Genomic DNA, 20,920 nt, shown 5'->3' on the forward strand with positions numbered 1-20,920 from the left:
AAGTGTGTAGACAAAGACAGGGACACACTGTAGAATACATTTTATACTATGAACAAAAAAATTGTCATAGAGATAAATATATGACTAGCGTAAGGCTTACTGTCTTACTAAGGCTTACTAAGGCTTTTTTTTTTTTTGTCCGTTGATTAATGTATATAGAAACACTGAGATAAGGACTGTTCCTGAACAAATAGCCTGGATGTGTCACAACGGAAAGGTTGATGATATTCTTGAGAGATATAAGAATTTTGCACCAAGATTGTAATATTTTGTTGAATTATCTGCATGTCTCTTGCAAATTGTCTATACAGTATACCAAGGTCATAAAAGTATTTGTGTGTACGTCTGATAACATACTACTTGTGAAGGAGGAAATGTATATGTTTACCTCTCAGAATGTTTGGCAATATGTTTATTTGTGATGTGTGTCTATGTATATATTAACACGTTGTACTGAATGGGGTGAGAATAGCTTGAGCTACCTCATCCCTTTGTGTGTATTTTACCTCAATAAACTTATTTCAATTTCAATTTCAATTACTGTCCCCGACTATAGAAAACGGGAACTAAATTTTCCGGTCATGCATATTAAGATTGAGATCCCTTAAAGGGTATATAAACAACGTTAAATTTACAGAATTTCTTTAACGAAAATACTTTTCATAATCATGAATATTTTGGAGAGTAACCTGTCGTAACCATGGTATTTAATCGTGCTGAATGATGTTGCAGTGTATAAATAAAACAATTATATACGTAATCCTCTGAGTATATCCAGAAGGGAAACTCTGGTTGTAAGAGACTGGACGTGTCTTAACGTGGATTATAGGACGTCTTAAGATAAGAGCGATATTTTTGTGTTTTTCTAGGAAATTACGGAACATAAATTCTCCTTTGAGGTGTTGGGAGTGATGACACAGAGTCAGTGACGCGCTGAGGACTAGATGGAGTAGCGCAGAACCTTAACGTGACAACATATAAGTCTGGTAGGTTCTTATTCACAAATATAGCCGAGGTTCGTGAACAAGGAACGGCATGATTGGTCGGCCTTGATGGTTGGGGCTGGTTTGAGGAGTTAAGACAGTTAGAATGAAGTATAAGTTGTGCATTTAGCATAGCTTGTACTGTTACCAAATTAACAGTACTGTATTACCTTGCAGCTGATTGATAAAGAAGAGACAGAATCCATCATTCACTGAAAGTTGCACACACCAAGTGAGAACAGCAGTAAATTTTTTTTTAACCAAACCCAAGGAATAATCAAGCTTAGATGGTAGTCATTTGATTGTATAAGTTCAACCACTGCAAACTACCTCAAGCCCATCATCACCCAGCAAAAATCTACCATCAGAACAATAACAAACTCTGTTTTCAGGCAACACTCAGCCCCCCCCCCTCCTCCCATTTAAATCCCTTAATATGCTAAACATGAACTCGCTCCACACATTCTTTTGTGACATTTACATGTACAAAACCTTATTCCTAAATGCAAATCCCAATCTGAAACTTCCTGGACAGATGTATTAGAACCCATGAGCACCACATCAGAAATAAATATATCTTTGATATCCCCAGAGTCAAACTAAATCTGTGTAAACACTCTATGCAAATAAAGGGACCTAGTCTATGGAACTCGCTCCCTAACAAATTAAAAGGTTGTCCCACCTGTGTCTTATTCAAAAATAAAACCAAAAAGTACCTAATTTCATCCTCATAGATTCATACCTAGTGCTTCAAACTCGCACTGCATTTTGTGCTATCTACTTCCCCAATATATAGTTCTAAGCCATACAACTTCACCATTGTAATCACTGCTATCGAATTATATCATGGTTATGTTGAATGCAAATTTTACTACAATGCACCTATTAATCCTTAAATTATGCTACAATGTACCTGTTGATAATCCTCAAATTATACTACAATGTATCTATTAATTTTCTTCAAATTTTCTTACAATGTACCTGTTAATATTCTTCAATTTTGCTTCAAATTACCTACTTTAAATTATCTATTAGATTAAGGACCGCCCGAAACACTATGCGTGTTAGGGGCTTTACAAAAATGTAAAAATATCAATGCTATATACTCTCATAAACCCAGTGTACCTTCTTGTATATATGTATATATAAATATATAAATAAATAAGTCTCTGGTGCTTGGATTATTGCATCCAGGCATGGTGACCTCATCTTCAGAAAAACATAGCTGCTCTGGAGAAAGTGCAACACTGGGCAACAAAATCTATTCCAGAGCTAAATCAACTCTCATATCAGGAACGGTTGAGGGTCACAGGCCTAACAACACTGCAAACCAGGCATGACAGGGTGGATCTCATTGAGACTTATAAAATACTGAATATATGTCAAAATACTGAACAATTTGGAGGATGTTGATCTAGAAAATTTCTTCAAAAAGTCAGATGTAACACAAACAAGGAGCAGTGGTTTCAAGCTCAACAAGCTACAGTGTAGGACTGAGAACAGCAGATGCTTTTTCACCCACAGGGTTATAAACCCATGGAACTGCCTACCCATCCATTTAAGCCATAAAGGCTTAAACTCTGATAAATTTTAAAATCCAACTGAATAAGATCATCAGGGCAAATGGGTGTACCTTTGACAAGCTGCCGGCTTCCTATCCTCGTCGAAGCCACTAGTGTCAGGCCTCATGTAAATTTAGGAAAATAGTTTTGAAAGGCCTATGAAATTCTAAAATAGGCTTCATTATTCATAACATATGTATACCAATGACCCAAGCTTGCATCACTGTAACTTGCATAACTGACTTCTACCAATGCCCACTCCATCGTGATGTTCGAACAGGTCCATAATAAACCAACTAAACTAAAAAAAAAAAAAAAATCAGATGACCCATAAGATTGTCCCCACAAGTGACATGTTTGAACGCTGCAACATGCATACCATCACTCTAATTTAGTCAAGTATATCAATACCGAGAGGCGAGTAAATTTATATTTTTAGGTTCACAGCTGGTCTATTTTTTTAAACTCATGGAGAAACGTACAGTTTTGGACACAAGATAACATTATGTTGTAGCTTAATTTAACGTAATGGAGTCTTGAGGAAAGGTACAAAGTATTATTATTATTATTCTTTTCTCCTTCCTCTCCTCCTCCTCTTCCTCTTCCTTCTATTTCTTTATAATCTTGCTACTGTATTTATTATAATTATAAATTATTATTAATAATATTATTGCACAAAGAATGACATACATGTACAGTATTTTAATACAAATATTTATAAAAATTTGCATTGTGAGATGCCTGGCATAGACCCAGGATACCTGTTTAATTTGGCCAAATTTAATGAAGTGCAGATGATGAGTCACAACATGGCTGAAGACATGATGACAAAACCACACACGAGAGGAGGAGGAGGAGATGCCGTTTTAGTCCGTCCTGGACCATTATCAAGTCGATTGTCTAGGTAATCGACTTGATAATCGGTCTGTCCTGTTCGATCCAGGACAGACTGAAACGTCATCGTCTCCTCATCTTCTGTTGTGTGGTTTGGTCATCAAATTTGATCAACTCTATCTCTCTCTCTTTCTTTCTTCTCTCACAGAATTTTATTTTCAATGTAGTGCTGTGCTGCAGGTCCTTTTAGCCATGAATCTCATCAACTCCTCCCATGAAGCCAATGTGCGTGACCTGCTGAACACGTTGGACCATGATGATCTCCTGTCTCTGGCTCGGACATCCACAGGCAACCGCATTTTGCCTCAGAGTTCCCAAGGTACATAGTGTGAAGATGTTATTTATTTTTAGTCACTTTAGTTCTGCTTTGATTGGTTTTCATCATTGGTAGTGGTGTGGCATATCTGTAATGTTTGGTAACATTACTGATATACCACAACTTGCTCCTAACTTAATTGTATTTAGTATGCTAATATGCAAATCACAATAGTATTAGCATATGCATTAATTTGATTTCAGAAAATCAAAAATTTTTGTCACAAGTGCCATTATCAGATGATAACCGCTGACACCAGATGTGATCAGCATTTAAAATAACAAATATACTAATAGTTATAAACTAATGCAATGTATAGTCTTTATTATAACAATATGAATACCAACATAATTCAAAAACCCTCAACCAGTCTGTTTGAGACATACCTTTCGGCTCCTGACAATGAATTTACAAGAGAAAGCACCAGTGCTGAATGTAATAAAATGACACATTTTCTGGGTGAAACCTGGAGGCTCCCTGGCATCCCTCCCTCTCTCTGGTCAGCACAGTTCCTTCCCCCCCTTTCTCCTCCAGCAGGGGAGGGGGGGGGGGAGCTGCTCAGACAGTGGCACGGCTGCTGTGGTGATGTCATGCTTGTTTGTTTTTTGATTGGGAAGTTCTGCTTGCTTGTTTGGCTTTCCATTTGCAATTTTTAACCAGCTGTAGTCTGTTTTGGGATTCCTACCTTTCTGGGTGCCTGACCTGGTAGATGGCAGACATAGACTGCCTCTAACTACATGGGGTTGTCTATAGGCCATTGCTCCTTGTGCCTCTCTGAGGGGGCCAGGTTCTGGCTCGTGGTCCCTGGTAGGCTAGAACTCCATTGACTGACTGTTGCTACGGCCTAATATATACGCATCAGCCCAGTATAGCTCCGGGGAGCCTTCGGGTCTCGCCCGAAAAATGGCAATTCATTACATTCAATGCTGGTTTTCTCGAGGATTAAGTTCATCTCAGGGACTTATTAATATACTACATCTTGTCCAATATTAGAGACAAAATACCTTCCACACTTTTTTTTTTTTTTAGGTAATGTTGTGTGCTGGGAATGGGAACAAACCCATTATTTGTATTAGTGCAGGTGGAAATGATGTTGGACAAGTTAGGAGTGAGGAACTGATAGAGATTTAAAACAGCCATAGAATTAGTTAGGAGCAAGGGAGGAATCCCGATCATATGTGGTATTCTTCCAAGAAAGGGAGTTGGAAATGAATGGTTGTCGAGGGCACTTGGTGTCAATTGCCGACTGGAAAGATATTACAAATCAAATGCAATATCTTTCATAGATAACTGGGAACACTTCTATGGAAGAAATGAAAGGTATGCTCGGGATGGGGTGCATTTATCGAGGGTTGGGGTTGTTGTTGTTGCGAACTCGTTGGAACCAGTGGTTGGAGGCGTTTCTTTAGGTTTGGGATCCCCTTTGTTATGTCCATTCATCCACTTGTAAACCTCTATCATGTCATCCCTAACTCTTCGCCTTTCCAGTGAATGCAGTTTAAGCTTTGTTAATCTCTCTTCATATGACAGGTTTCTAATTTGGGGAATTAACTTTGTCATCCTACGTTAGACACGTTCAAGTGAATTTACAGTATATCCGTTCTATAGTACGGCGACCAAAACTGAACTCCATAATCTAAATGGGGCCTAACCAGAGCAAGATGTAGCTGAAGAACAACACCATGTGTCTTGTTACTAACGCTTTGATTAATAAATCCCAGTGTCCTATTTGCCTTATTACGAACATTCATGCATTGATCCGTTGGTTTTAAATTCTTACAATCATTACTCCCAGATCCCTTTTGCAATCCGACTTTGCAATCTCAACACCATCTAGCTCGTATCTTGTAACTCTATCATCATTACCTAGCCTCAAAACTTTACATTTATCAGCATTAAATTGCATCTGCCAATCTTTTGACCATTTCAAAACCCTATTTAGATCAACTTGAAGTGACAATGAGTCTTCTTCAGTGTTTATTTCCCTCCCGATTTTTGTATCATCGGCAAATTTGCAAATGCAGTGTTGCTACTCAAACCTGACTCTAAATCATTTATATATATTGTAAACAACAGAGGTCCCAGGACAGAGCCTAGAGGCACTCCGCTTACAACATTTTCCCACTCTGAATTAACCCCATTTATACTAACTCTCTATTTTCTTGTTATATTTTCCATCACATGATCTGATTATGGTCCAGGATGGACCGAAATGTTGTAAATTCTTGTATTTTCAGATTTATGGGTTGGGTGTCTTCCTTCCTGGCATTATCTGGGTGAAGGTCAGGGACTGATCCTCCCAGGCTCCAGCATCTACCCCAGAAACTTAGTTTTCATAGGCTACATCTTAACACATACCCCCACCAACAGTGTATATCTTCACTATACAGTAATTACACTAACAAGTCCATCTTCTTTTACAGAGGCCATCGAAACGATATTACTTTACACGGCAGACTTGGGACGGCTGTTTTCTTACCGCCGCCTTACTGCACAAGCCCTCTTTAACTATCTTCACAAGAATCGAGAATCATCAATGGGTTTTGCTAATAAAACTCAAATGATCATCGCTGTACAGAACTTCTGGGTGAGCTGTTGAAGGTTTTAAGTACAAATGAGAGAGTGCATTAGCTATTGTAATTGACAGTACAGTATGTGAGCTTTACTTTTAATTTTGGTAAGTTTAGTGACCACTTGTAATTTTTTTTTTTTTATAGATATTGGAGGGTACAGGAGTAGAAAATTTATCTTTATTCTACTTGTTTTACCCAGAACATGATCCACCAATAGTTTTACATTCAGATCCCTATTTACTGCTAAGTACACAGGGGCAAACTGAGTGACAAAATGGCACCAATTAACCTAACCTTGCCCAGAATTTGAGCCTAATACCTTTCTCACTTGCAAAATAAGTGTGTTAACCAATACACATGAGAATCTGTTGCCCATTTTCTTGGAGTAGGGAGATGTCAGTGTGAAAGAAATATTGGAAAAGAAGGTTAAAGATAATCAGAATGAAACCCTTCTAATCACCATATCTTCCACACTACATACTGTAGCATTTATAGAGTCAGTACTGTCACACTGCACCACAGCATCTACAACAGCTTCTCGTGTTGTTAAATGTAAAGTACAGGGGTACCTCGGTTTAAGAGTTTAAATCCGTTCCTGGAGACGGTTCGTAACCCAAAAACTTGTAAACCGAAGCTAATTTCCCCATAAGAAATAATGTGAAATGAATTAATCCGCTCCTGACTACCCAAAAACCTCCCTTCAAACTAAATTTTATACTTAATTCATCGAAATCTACACTACAAAACTACCTGTATGTTCAAGTTATTGCTTACCCTTGCTGATGACTGCTGTTGGCTTATGGAAAATGTTGAGGAGTGGGGTAGAGAAGTGTTAGTGTTTGGAAGGGGAGTCCCCTTCTATTATAATATCAGGCAGTGAGGACTTCTCCTGTGTGCACTCTCTGGCATGATTGCCTGCATACCACTAGGACCTGCTTGTGGCTCACTGCTTGCTTGTCTTACTAAGAATCTGTCTAAAGACACTGGTTTTTCCCTACATTTTAATACTTGTCTGTAGTAAGTGTGACATCACATTGTCATTTAAAAGGTCAATGCAATGGTCTGCTACAGCTTTATCTGGGCGAGTTTTTTCAACAAAACTTTGCAGTTCTTCCCATACTTCACACATTTTCTTAATGAGGAATGGACATCCTCTACTGCCTCTTCTCACAACTATTTTCTTAGGTTGAACCTTACCACTGGCTTTCTTGGAACCCATTGCGAGATATATAATAACAACTTTTATGCTCAAATGGCCAAATATTCAACAAAACACTGTAAATCCTGGTGAAGAATTGAGGCGGGATAGTCACTGAGCGTGAGGCACTGGTAAACTGAGGGGCGATCGCCTTGCCACCACGCGCTAGGTCGGCCTGTATGCGTATCAACACGCTCATGTCCCGATGCAATGCTCGTATCCCGATACAAATTTTCCGAGCGAATCCTGCTCGTAACCCGAAAAATTCGTAACCAGGAACACTCGTAATCCAAGGTACCACTGTATTTAACATTTAACTTATCCCATGCCACTTCTTGTGCACTATTCACACTTTATCACCTTCTCTCTCACACTTATTCACACTAGATTAACTTTTCCTTGGCCTATCTCTTTCCTACCTACCCTCAGATTCAGTTGAATTGATGCTCTTCACCACATTTGTTATTATCTATTCATTCTAATTGAATAATTATCTCAAACTTTCCCTAATCTTCATAGTTTCTGACTTCCATTACACGTGCAGATGAGGAGTCACAGTAACGTGGCTGAAAGATGTTGACCAAACCACACACTAGAAAGTGAAGAGACGACGACGTTTCAGTTCGTCCTGGACTATTATCAAGTCGATTGTGATGATTGTGAGTGTGATTGTGAGGTAAAGGCAATAAATAGGCAAGAGAGAGAGAGGTGAGGAGAAGGAAATCTTAGGGGCAGAAAAAGCAAGGCAAAAGGAACAGAAGGTAAGGTGTAAAAAAAGTGGGTAATAATAATAATAATTTAAGAAAGGGATCGTAAGAGAGAAAGAGATGGGCATATTCAGGAAAAGGAGAACCCAAAGTGTTGAACTGGAGAAAATGAGATAACGAAAGAGGGAGAACTTGCTCCGCAAGACTGTCTTTAAGAAACCTAAGCTGGTTCTTTTGACGTTTGGCGGCAAGAAGGGAAGGCTCAAAGGCATGAAAAGGCTGCTTAAAAGAAGGTAGAGCATCGTAGAAATTAAACAGTCTTCTCTCTTACGATCCCTTTCTTATTGCTATTATTACCCACTTTTTTACACCTTACCTTCTGTTTCTTTTGCCTTGCTTTTTCTGCCTTTTAAGATTTCTTTCTCTTCACCTCTCTCTCTTGCCTATTTATTGCCTCTACCTCCTTCCTCTCATCACAATCGACTTGATAATGATCCAGGACGAACCGAAATGTTGTCGTCTCTTCACGTTCTAGTGTGTGGTTTGGTCAACACTTCCCTTACATGTCATTTCCAAATGTTTAAATATCCATTATCTGTAATCCAACCACTTGGGCTGGATGGTAGAGCGACGGTCTCGCTTCATGCAGGTCTGTGTTTAATCCTCGACTGTCCAAGTAGTTGGGCATCATTCCTTTCCCCCATGTCCCATCCCAAATCCTTATCCTGACCCCTTCCAAGTGCTATATACTGTAGTGGTAATGACTTGTCACTTTTTCCCGATACTGTAATTCCCTTCCTTCCTCTTATCGTATTCTTCCTAACCAGGGCTTTCATTGCACCAGACACTTTCGTCCTTGACGTCTTATGTTCACAACCCCACAAATTCCTTTTTCTGAGCTGCATCGGTCTGGATTTTCTAAAGGTACAGTATAGTGATTCTTTGTGCTTAATCAAGATCAAAGCACAATCAGGTAGGACATATTCTGAAATTCTTCTTTTAAGCCAGCATTCAAACAAATGGTTCCTAGTAAGGTAAGGTTGGTGGTCGCCGGGCACAAGCCATTTACAAAATATAAATTTCATACATTGTTTGGTAAAAAAGTACTACTAAATCACTGTAGCATCTGCATATATCTCGTAAGCATGTACAGTATGTTAATGAGGTAGATATCTTAATGTGGAAATTTGGGGAATATATTTGTGAACAATATCTGTATCATCCAAGTGCATGTTTCTTTTCAGAATCATAAGGTAAAGCATATTTTACGCTCAAATTTTGTTTTTGTTTTACCATCTATTTGGATATTACATGTACAGTGTACATTCAAGTTATTTTATAGAACAACATTTCTTTCAAATCAAATCAAAGCATAACTTTTGCAATAAACTGAATACTGTACTGGATAACTTTTTTTTATTTAACTGAGAACATTAACTTTCCTGTGTTCAGAGATTACACACTTCACCCTAACCTTGGCCTTGCCAGGCAGCCCCAATGCATGCTCTGTTCAAGTTTGTCTATCTTACACACATCTATGAAATTTATTTTACTTCACACTCATTTTATGCTTATTTTTCATAGGCAAAGCAATGTGGCACACAGGAAGTTACAGGGCATCCGGGTACAAAACGAAGAGCATATTCAGACCCTGAAACTGAAGGTCCCAAAGGTAGAAAAGATGAAGTCTCAAGGGTTAGAATTAAACTCCGGAGCACAAGTGGTGGCAAAACGGACGTAGACATTATCGCCTCCTCTGTTAGAATTAATGCTTCACACAATCCTATAAGCACCAGTGTAGGTACTGGTCAGTCTGTGGAGAGAGAATGTACAACAGGCATTCAAGCAGATAAATGTTGTACCAATGAAGGGAACCAATCTGTATGTGTTGTTGCACCTTTTGCTCAACCAGTAGTAAATGTTATGAGAAGTGACGAGTTTACACGAGACTTCTGTGAGTGGTATTTTAGAATGGTGAATCGTTTGCAGCCAGAGTGCATCCACCTACCTGGTGATACCTTTCGAGAAGATATTTTTTACAACAACAGCTACACAGATATTTACTTCATTGGCCAGTCGAGTGGTGAGAGACATGCTCAAGGTGGAGGCAACACTTTTGGACTATTGAGAGACACTTTTGTTGAGTTTAAGATTCTATTCAGTCCAAATTTAGAAAATGGAACACAGGCTTACAAGTCTGATTATGGAATGGTAAAGATTTGTTGTTGTGGGACCTTACATCATAAAGATTCGTTTGTAGGTATCTTTGAGCAAGAAACTGGCCTTGTGTGCAGTCCAAATGATCATGCTTGGAAGATAATGTACATAAAAATCAATTTAAAACAGTGCAGCATTCTAGGTTCACCTCCAAGCCTACCTCCATGTCAAGTGTTTGAAATAGAAACCTGAAATGGGACTACTTTTGGACAAATTTTTTTATCTCTGAATGTGAGAGAAATAAGAGCTGTGATAATTGCTTTACATTTACCATTCATTTACTTCAAGTAGCCATTTCCAGTAATGCAGTACTAGAGACAGAGTAATAAGAGTGAGAGTGACAGGTGGTGGGTAAGCATGAGTGCGAGTTGGAGAGCGAGTGTATTGGTGAAGTGCATTTGTGCTAAAACGTATGTATGTATGTACGTGTGGGTGTGTGTGCATGTCTGTGCCTGTTTTGTTTAACACTCTGTCTGTATGACTTGATTATAATGGTATGTCTGTGCCTGTTAATTTGTGTACTGTATCTGATCACACCAATTGTAAGTGAAGATGTTCATAATTGAGAAAAGTGGTTAGAGTACAGAGCACAGGAGGAGCAAGAGAGTTATTAAGAATGGTAATAGTTGAGAGCAGCCATAGTTTCATTTGTATTTTACTCAAGGGCCACCATCTCTAGTTGCCTCAATGGGGACAGGAAGCCAGCAGCTTCCTTTCTAAGGAATGAAACGTGCAGGATGGTAGTTTAATGAGACTGGTGTTGGTAGTTGAGGGGAAAAAGAGAGATACATTGTATTTAGTGCTGATAAATTCTGCATATAACAGGTTAATTATATATCTTCTATGGTGCGGTTGAATCCTCTAGGGCACCCTTTCTCAACGGGGACGATATCACTTCCCTAGGGTGTACCCTTGAAATAATTTAGGGTCGTACACTAGATACTCTCACACACAGATTTCATTGGCAACGAAAAGGGCACACTTTCTGTCTTTACTCTTGATGCTGGTTAAATGAGAAAATTTAACTCAAAAATGGCTCAAAAATACATGATTAGAATTAACTTATTTATCACTATCTCTTGCAGACCCAAGATTGAGAAATGCTGCTCTAGAGGGTAAATGTTAATAATCAATTGCCTTGCATATGAGTAAGCTAGTTGTAATGATTGCTTGTAGATTAACATTTAGGAAAGTGTTCAGATTTCATCATTTATTGTATCTAAAACTGTTGTTTTAACTCTTCAATTTTTTTGTATTTATTCTGTTCACATTAGGACAATGTCCAGATATTAAATGTTCAATTAAAGCAAAAATTCAACACTTGGATATTGCATTTAATAATGCTGTATTTGACTCTTAAAACTCCTATATTTAACATTAATAATGTTATTTAATACAGTATAACATTACTGATATTTTTTGTATACATTTAAGACAGTGCCCAAATATTACTTTAATCTTTTCTGTATACTTTACAATAATGTCCAGATGCTACGTTTATTATTTTAATACTTTAGGATAGGATAAAGATGCTAAATTTAACTTGTATATATATTAAGTTAATACAATATCTTATATTGTTTTGTGGACATTTTGTGTCCAAAATCATACTTATTCGCTGTAAGCAAGTACTATGTAATTGTCTGTTCATTTACATTTGACCGAGGTGTGACCATGCAGATTTCTAATATACGGTGTATACGTGTGTGTGCTCCCATGTAAGCATGCCTCTGTGTGTGTGTGTTTGTGTAATTACCTAAGTGCAGTTGCAGGATGAGAGCTACGCTTATGGTGTCCCGTCTTCCCAGTACTCTTTGTCATACTGTATAATGCTTTGAAACTACTTGACGGTTTTGGCCTCCACCACCATCTCAATTAGTTTGTTCCCACCGTCTACCACTGTTTGCAAAAGAAAACTTTCTAATATTTTTTTATGGCACTTTTTTTTTTTTAGCTTGAATCTGTGTTCTCTTGTTCATGTGTGTGTGTGTTTGTGTTCTTAGCATATTATTATTATTCACCTTTTCTACTCGCTGAATAAAAAGTTAATTTAGAAAATGTACTGACTTTGTACAAAAACTGCAATGCTTAAAAAAGAACTATTACATTAACTATTAATTTGATTTTTGTTGCATTGAAAATTACCCTTGAAATCATTTTATGAGGCTGTACAGCTATTGTAACATTAACTAAATTTAAATTTTATTTGACAAAGTTATAGTCAATAGTATTTTTTTTTTTCACAAATTCCAGTATGCAGGACCTTCAGTTAATTTTATTTGTACGGTATTATAAGCCTGTACTGTGCTGAAAGCTAAAAAAAAAAAAAATGCCAACAAAAAATCAATCATATGGATGTACCGACAGCCAAGTGCTATGCGAACCCCTCGGGGGTGAGACCCGTCAGTGAATAAGCAGTGTTTAAATCTAAGGGAAAATTGACAAGTTCATAGCATATACTCTCCAATACGAGAGGTCCTGATCCACTTGCTATCTTTATTATCAGTGTTGATGGAGCAGTGTTATTTACATGGAAGAGGTGGTGATGGATGTTGGTGTTGAGTTGACTGAAGTGGAGACTAATAGTAGTAGTAGTAGTAGTAGGCATCCATCAGTCTCGGGAAACTATGGAGTTGCGCTCTGGTGTCGGCCTGGTCTGGAGTGGCCTCACCAGGGTGCAAAGTCAGGGTAGGTTGGTTCGGGAGAGAAGCTGTTACCCAGGCAGCAGGTCCCCCCCCCCCTCTCCACGGCTAGTTATACTAGACTAATAGTTACAAGGTAACCTCAAATGTTAGCACATTTGGGTCAACATGTGATGAGTTAGGTGCAGGTGGGGCAATGTGAGCTTTCTTAGAAGCCTTTGCAAAAGACTCTAATTTATATTTATTTCATTCCCTTTGCTCTTGTTTTCAAAAACCTCATATACAAATTATACAGGCTCATCATGTCCTTAATTTTAAACTCACTGTTACTCGTTTTCATAAATGCCATAATGCCTTCAAAATGTTGAACTATTTCCATATTACATTTTACCTTTAATGCTTCTTCATCTTCTTCCCCTTCCTCACCATCATTTTCGTTGCACTCTTCTGGCTCGTTTTCTGTAAATATATTTCTAATTTCATCATTAGTCATGTTTTGAAAGGTTGGGGCTGCTGCTTCATAATCTATCCACTTATCTATGTCATTTTCTATTGTTTCAGTCACCAGTTCTGCTCTCAGATGTGGGGAATTAATCCCCTTGGCTAGGTTTTAATTTTTTCTTCTTAATTTTTCTTAATTGTTTCTTCCTCTTAATTTTTTCTTCTCGCTAACTTTCTTGGCCGCAAATCCTTCAAAATCTGCCCTCATCATCTTCCTCTTCTTCATGCTTCTGTTTGTATCACTGCCACACTGCATTATCAACACACTCGACTTTTGCTTTACTTACTATGTTTCTATTTCGTATTTCCTTATCACTTTCACTTCTAGAGAAATAGTAAAAAAAAATTATAGATTTAACCGTAAGATCATAAACAGTACTCTTGTTAATGCCATATCCAGTGCACACGACACTTCTCGGGACTCCGCTTTCAACGTTCTTCTCAAATGTCATCACTGACCTGTTTCTTTTATGTATCCAGATTGTTGAAGCTTTCACTGGGACAATGGGTGCATTTGGAGCTGACGTGGTGCACGGATGTTCCTAGATTGTGACGATATATACAACAAATTCACGGAAAGAACACAGCAGATTAGTGACAAATCAGAACAGTGGGAACACTAGGCCGTGAATCTGTGCCGTCACAGGGTACTAGCCACTAAAGTGGCATCCAACACAGTTGGTGGGCAAACTAGGCCCATCTTCCACCCAACCACCCATAACCACCCCAGGACGCGAGGGCTAGTGGACACTTACCTGATGAGATATTCAAATCATTTTGTGTGAACTTTGCACTTCCTGAACTTGAGTATCCAAACCAACCTAATCAGGAAACTGGTATTTTTGGATAGAAGCATTCGCAAAGCACGTGGCTGTTTGTAATTTCTTTTTGTATTTGGTATATTTTTTAACATTCTTGCGATGAGTTTTGTCATGGAACAAGCTCCTGTAACCACTTTTCCTTGGCTTGCACATATGAATTTGAAGCATTAGATTTTCTGTGTATAACTTAACCATTGCAAACCAATATTTTGGTTTGTTTGGTAATGAATGATTATTTGAGTTGGTCTTTTGTTTTCGATGCTTACAGGACAGTGTTTAAGTTTCATTTGTGTCATGGATAATTTTTATTTATGTGTATGAGGAAGTACAGATTAAACATGAACAACACACAAAAAATACAGTATTGTGGAGTGAATGTTTGAAAAGTGGAATGAATGTTTGAAATTTGGCATCTACATACAACCATTCATTGAAAGTACTTTACATCTAGTTTTAAGTGGTTGGGTGCTGCTGTTGATGCTTTCCTTGAGTGTGTGACGATGCTGACTGTGATGCTACGGTATACAATGTGAAAGATATAATGAATAGGTGGGTGGGCTTTGTAATATCCTTAACTGTCTTTTTCCTATATTGGTCTCTATTGTTTTCAGGCTGATCCCTCTTCACCCCTATATTATTTGAAAATAGGGAAATGATAATGTCTTGTCATAAATGGTGAATAATTCAGTTTACCTTTAATCCTTTTGCTGCAATAAGCATTAAACAGCAGCTTCACAAAAACAAAAATTACTTATTACGATAGGTGAGTGTTGTCAAATACTGTACATATCAAATTTACAAATCCACAAGGGCCGTGATGAGGGATCGAACCTAATTTGTGGATTTGACGTAGCCCTTGTGGATTTGTTCATTTGATGTATCCCGCTATTGTGATTTCTATGTGTACATATCAAATTTGTTTCAATATCCTGAAATGTGTGTGTCCAGACATCTAGCTATTAGAACAGGAATGAGATTGGTAGCTGTAGCCATTTTGCAGTGACACACAAAATTGTCACCCTTTGGTACAGTAGATATAAAATTTCACATGGAGTAATTAATTACTGTTTAAGACTCGGTCATGATTATCAGTGTTGTACTGATTAATAATAAATATGAAATAGCTTTATATTTAATATAAAGCAGCAGTAAAATAGCAAAAAACACCAATCAGTGAGAAAATCAGCGTAGGAAAAAATTTAAAGAATTCAGATTTGTTTCTGGGAAGGCCCCTCTTTAATTCCCCGTACTTAGCTCTGGTACCACCAAGTCTTAGCCCATCACACCAGCCCTCTGATATCCATCCGTCGCCTACCGGGACATAGCACCAGAATCTGCTCACATTCTGATGAAGGGAGCAAGGATCAGAGATCAACCACAAAACTGGGGAAACCCCACCAGAAAGCATAGGTGCAACAATACAAAAGACTGGTTGAAGGAATACACCTGACTAGCATCAGATGGTAGCCCAAGTTACTTCAGGTCTTGGTCAGCCTGCCCTCTCACTTCCACCGGGTGTAGTGTCTAACACCTGTAACCTCTGATGGGACCCCATCATTGGCTTCTAATTTTCAGGTTAGTGGTATTGTATTTGCTTTCCTTGGAACATTACACTTTCCTGAGGAAATTACTTTGTTTGCTTTTGTTTACATTTCATAAGTGTACACAACCCACATTGAGTATGCCCTAAAATTCCACTTGGCTAGTTGAAGCAGTGGTGACACACTCGCCCTGCACTTTGTGAGTGATTTGGCCTAGGTTCATATCCTGGCCGGGAAGGATCGATTAGGTGCCACTCCTTAGCTGTATGTCTATGTTCACCCAGCAGTGATTGGGTACCTAGTTGTTAAACAACTAGCAAGTCGTATTCCAGAGAAAATAGTGGTTAAGGCTATAGGAATGGAAAGCTCTCAGCCTGCTAACAGGAGTCGGCAGTCATCTGTTCGTGTACTCACCTGTGTAAAAAGTGTAGTACACCTCTTGGTGTATATATTGCCTATCTCCTGCAGGTGTTAGGGGCCATGCACTTTAGCCATGGGTGCACTTGAGTTATGCATGTGAATTTCACGATCTGAGGCTGCCTACGCCCTCCCTCATTGACTGCTTCAGGTTTGAGTTTGATGTTTGTTTTGTCCAGATGCTTCACCTGACCTGCCTGCATGACAGTTTCAGCGGCTAGAGTGGTTTTCTTATGTAGTATGTATTTTTTTTATTGTGTTATTGTGGCTTCTCCACCTGATTGGAGCTACATAGGATGGGCTTCAGTATTTTTTACCCTACTGGACATTCCTGTTGCCTCCATCAAGCAACTTGCTGGAATTTTAGTATCCTTTCACCCATGGGTGTGTGTCATTTTTTGCTCTGAAATTTGATTTTGACCAGGCTGCCTTCTTGAGCAGCCTGATCAAAATGGCCTGGAAAGCCTAGCTCCGCAAGCTGCAAGGCTTGCGGGGCTAGGCTTTCTGATGTAGACTTTTGCAGCCCTTATCTGGTTAGGTCTTCGACACTTATGACCTTGTTTCAACTGGCTTTCTCAGCTGTCTCTACCTTGGCTGGCGGAGGCCAGATATGGTTCACTCGGTGTCTCCTTTGTTGTCATCATTGGCCATTTACTCATTCATCTGTCTGCTGCCCCACAGTTTCTGAATGGAACACACTTTATTCCTGATTCACACCTGATTATGTTTGCATATGTACATAGTGTATATTACTGTATTCCACTGTACTGCAGTTGTACTTACGCCAGTTGTGCATTATTTTATTAGGTAAATAAGTCTGGGGATGGTGATGTCTTTGCCTTTGCTCTTCCAGGGTTAACTTCCCTGGGGGTGGTTCAGACTTCTTAAGTTGTGGACGGTCTCTTCTCCAGGTAGTGCACGAGTGTTGGTGTCCCCCCTCTGTGGGGCTTGGTGGTTTGAGTCTTTATAAACATATCCAATGTATTATTTTAAAATTACTGCTCCAAACAATTAAATTTTGCAGCATTCGAATCCATTTGTTGCCTACCTTCTCAGTCTCAGAAGGTAGTGTTGGGTGCATGTTGGTTATTTTTCTTGGTACTGTTGTGATTTTGGATTCCTAGACCCCTCCACCTCTAAGGGAGCCACATTCAGGGCCTGGCTGCCAGTAGGTGAGCAGGATTTGTAAAAGGTCTGGTGTTGTTTGTAAGGCTGATGTTACCAAGGCTGTAGTTTTTGGAACTTTCTGAGGGCCTTCTGGGAAGGGGCATTCCATCCAAGACATAATTTTCAGTGTTTCAATGCCGGAATTATGTCGTGGAGAATTATGTTATTTGGCCCATATTTTCTATTATAAAATGAAGACTCAAAGTATTATACAGTACTGTATTTTAATTTTTCCCCATGAATATTTTTTAATGGTGCAGGCCATTTTCTTTCAATATATTTTTTCATTTATAGTAATATTTTATTTATATTTTTACTCCCAGATATACCCAAGAAATCTCTTGGGCTGAAATGGAAATGCCGTAGTGAAAGGGATAAACTTTGTATGGGCAGTTTGCCACCAAGCTAAATATTAATAAATATATACTTTTGGTGATTGAGAGACAATGTACCTGATTCACCTATTTAAGTTACGCTTTAGGGGCATATGAAGACTTAATGGAGCAACAGGATTAAATCTCATTTGCGTGTGCTTTCTCCAATACTTTCTTCCCCCTTCTCAAGTCGTCACATTGAGAGAATACAAAAACAAGTATAGAGATATTGAGAATGATGGAACAATACACACTACTCACTTTCTAAATGTTTTAAATACTGTAATCTCATTTCTCCTTGGCTGCAGCCGACTGTACATGAATAAGTGGCCCTCTAGAGCTTAATAGGAATTCTACTGTGTTGTTTGTAGGCTGTTATTTTTTAAAGTATATTTTAATGTGCTGAATGAAAACTTCCTAAGAAATCTTTTTTTTATATAATTTTTGAAGAAGTGGCCAAGTTTATTAGTATGTAATTATAATTCTCTTGGGATTTAGGCCTGGGGCCAAGTACTGTAATCAATTACAACAACCTGTCATCCAAAAATGATAGTACCTATAGTTACCATGGATGAGAGTACAATGCATGGACTATTAATACAAAAAAATCCACATTTTGTACTATTAATTTTGTAGAGGATCTGACAAAGATGGCAAAACCAAACCTATTTTTTCTGAGGCCTAATATGGTATATATATATTAAATTAGGCCCAAGATTAAGCCTACAACAAATTAGGTTTATGGTTACTCTGTCCAGAATGTTCTTTAGTATTCCAATAGTACAAAACACAAACTTTATTGTACAACCATATACTGTAATTTTTGGAGGATGGGTTGGATCATTAAGCACCATGCATGTGTGGAGGGGAAGTAGACGAGTAGTTTGGGGTGATGCGGGACCTACTGTTAAGAGAAATTACATAATCACTCATTGACTGTTAATGCTACTGTACTGTACTTGTGCCGATGAAACTATATCTTTTTAATAAACTATTTTAAGTTTGTAACCCAACTTTTTTTATTATCCCAAACATTGAAATAATTTATTTGATCATATTCATGATTGGAAATTTTGCTTTCCCACTACTTTTGAGTTGTATGTACAGCACATCAATAAAATCCTGTGAAACTTGACTCCTCTGACATCATTTATCTTGAGTCTTTTTGCTTGGATGTTCCATACTAAATGATATCTAACAACTTTTAAATTATCTTTTGATAACTGCACATTTATCATACGACTGGTTTTTCCATTGGTCCCTGAATTAAGAGCATGTTTTGAGCATGGTATTAAATCAGTTAGCCACCTATTTATACAATCAACATCTTTGAGTCTACTTGTACGTTTACCAAAACAAGCATAACAATGATAATGTTAAAAATATGGTAGTTGTGATGTGGTGCAACAATCCATGTCATAACTACCAAATTAATAGCACTTTACAACAGATTGATGAAGTAAAAAAGACCTTGGAGTCAGAATTCATTATTCACTGAAAGTTGCACAACAAGTGGGTGTGGCAGTAAAAAAAATAGCTAATCATATCCAAGGAATAATCAAGCGTAGAATGTTATTTGATTGTGTAAATCTTTGGTGCAACCCCCATTTGGATTACTGTACCCAAGCATGGAGACCTCAAATTCAGAAAGACAGCTGCTCTGGAGAAAGTGCAACACCGGGCAATAAAAAGCATTCCATTCCAGAGCAAAGTTATCTTTCGTATCAAGAACAGTTGAGGGCTAACAACACTGCAAACCAGGCATGACAGGGCAGATCTCATCGAGACTTTTAAAGTACAGTACTGTACTGAACAATTTTGGAGGATGTCGATTCACACAATTTCTTAAAAAGATCAGATGTAACATGAACGAAGAGCAATGGTTTCAAGCTTAACAAGCCACAATAAAGAACCGAGAACAGGAGATGCTTTTTCACTCATAGGGGTTATAAACCAATGGAACTGCCTACCCACCAAAGTCGTAAATGCCAAACCTCTGGCGAGTTTTAAAATGCTGTACAACTGGAAAAAGATCATCTGGGCAAATGGGGGGCCCATTTGACAAGCCGCCGACTTCCTGTCCTCGTTGAGGTCACTAGTGTGTTTGTGGCCCCTCAGGTAAATGTTGTACAGTACTTGTATACAACCATATGCCTATGTCAAATAATTAAGTGAATTTAGCTGCTGCCAAAACAAAATCTTGTCAGGCAATCACAAACTCTCTGAGAGTTCCAAGCTTGATACTAAACAATTTCTTGGATAAGAAGGCATGACAGGTAAATGATTTTTAATGGTTAATAATCCTAATGAAAGACCAAAGTAACAAAGTTAAAAGTAACAAGTGTGACAAGGTGGACAAATGAAAACATTTCCAATCATAATCATTCCTGGTACCTTAGAAATGTAAGCCTTACTTGTAACACTAGGCCTATGGAGGTTTTTTAGTTTCACTTAAAGTCGCAGTTTTCAGGAACCTAACTCAGATGTTAAACAAGGTTCACCAGTACCACAATGTTCCAGGAAAACACACCTATATTGACACAGGCTTTGGGCTGGTCATCTGGCAGACTCCCTTGTGTGCCTTTGAACTGTTATCTAGGTGCAGTATTGCCGACTGCTGAGGGGTCCACATGTTACCGATTTTCCAACAAACCCCACTTTTCAGTGCCTCTAGCTCTGGTCAGGATTTGTCATCTTGGGAAGATTCGCATCCCTGTTTTTCCCCCTCAGGGGCATCAGCTCGTGTCGCCAGATAAAGGTGCTGGATGAACTGTTGACCTTGGTGATCTGGCTGTGCCCTTCTAGATTTTGATGGTAACCTCAGCCTTTGGTTTGTGTGGCACATCCCAACAAGTGTCTAGCCTTTAAGGGAGATAATGGCCTCTGATTTGCATACCATCTCCTTCCTCCCAATATTGTGGTAGAGGGTTGTGGAGAAGATTCCTATGGCAGCTCTGGATCATATGTTGCCTCAGCAAGAGATTTGGATTTTTTATTGTCTTCAGGG

General features: G+C 38.5%; 1 protein-coding gene across 5 annotated transcripts; it reads left to right on the forward strand.

Annotated features, from left to right (window-relative positions):
* Nucleotides 1-773: 773 nt before the first annotated feature.
* LOC123754272 (uncharacterized protein C3orf38 homolog) lies at nt 774-18,921 on the forward strand. 5 transcript variants are annotated; one of them, XR_011229044.1, is made up of 5 exons: nt 774-986; nt 3,588-3,758; nt 6,179-6,342; nt 9,818-15,989; nt 17,863-18,921. XR_011229044.1 is itself a non-coding variant. In XM_045736513.2 (5 exons), the coding sequence occupies exons 3-5, from the start codon at nt 3,632-3,634 to the stop codon at nt 10,640-10,642; spliced, it is 1,116 nt and encodes a 371-aa protein (XP_045592469.2). In that variant the 5' UTR covers nt 774-986; nt 1,161-1,215; nt 3,588-3,631; the 3' UTR covers nt 10,643-18,921. The 5 variants fall into 5 exon arrangements, 4 of the variants coding, with proteins under 4 accessions (XP_045592469.2, XP_045592467.2, XP_045592470.2 ...); XM_045736513.2 differs by adding an exon at nt 1,161-1,215 and having other exon boundaries at nt 9,818-18,921; XM_045736511.2 differs by having other exon boundaries at nt 9,818-18,921.
* Nucleotides 18,922-20,920: the final 1,999 nt, after the last annotated feature.

The sequence above is a fragment of the Procambarus clarkii genome, chromosome 18 (assembly GCF_040958095.1).
Source record: "Procambarus clarkii isolate CNS0578487 chromosome 18, FALCON_Pclarkii_2.0, whole genome shotgun sequence".
Taxonomy (NCBI): Eukaryota; Metazoa; Arthropoda; class Malacostraca; order Decapoda; family Cambaridae; genus Procambarus; species Procambarus clarkii.

Bases quoted from the DNA above. Each gene is read 5' to 3' on its own strand.
- LOC123754272 (XM_045736513.2), top strand. From the start codon at position 3,632: ATGAATCTCATCAACTCCTCCCATGAAGCCAATGTGCGTGACCTGCTG. The intron at 3,759-6,178 runs GTACATAGTGTG...CTTCTTTTACAG, and splicing joins TTTGCCTCAGAGTTCCCAAG to AGGCCATCGAAACGATATTA. The intron at 6,343-9,817 runs GTGAGCTGTTGA...TATTTTTCATAG, and splicing joins TCGCTGTACAGAACTTCTGG to GCAAAGCAATGTGGCACACA.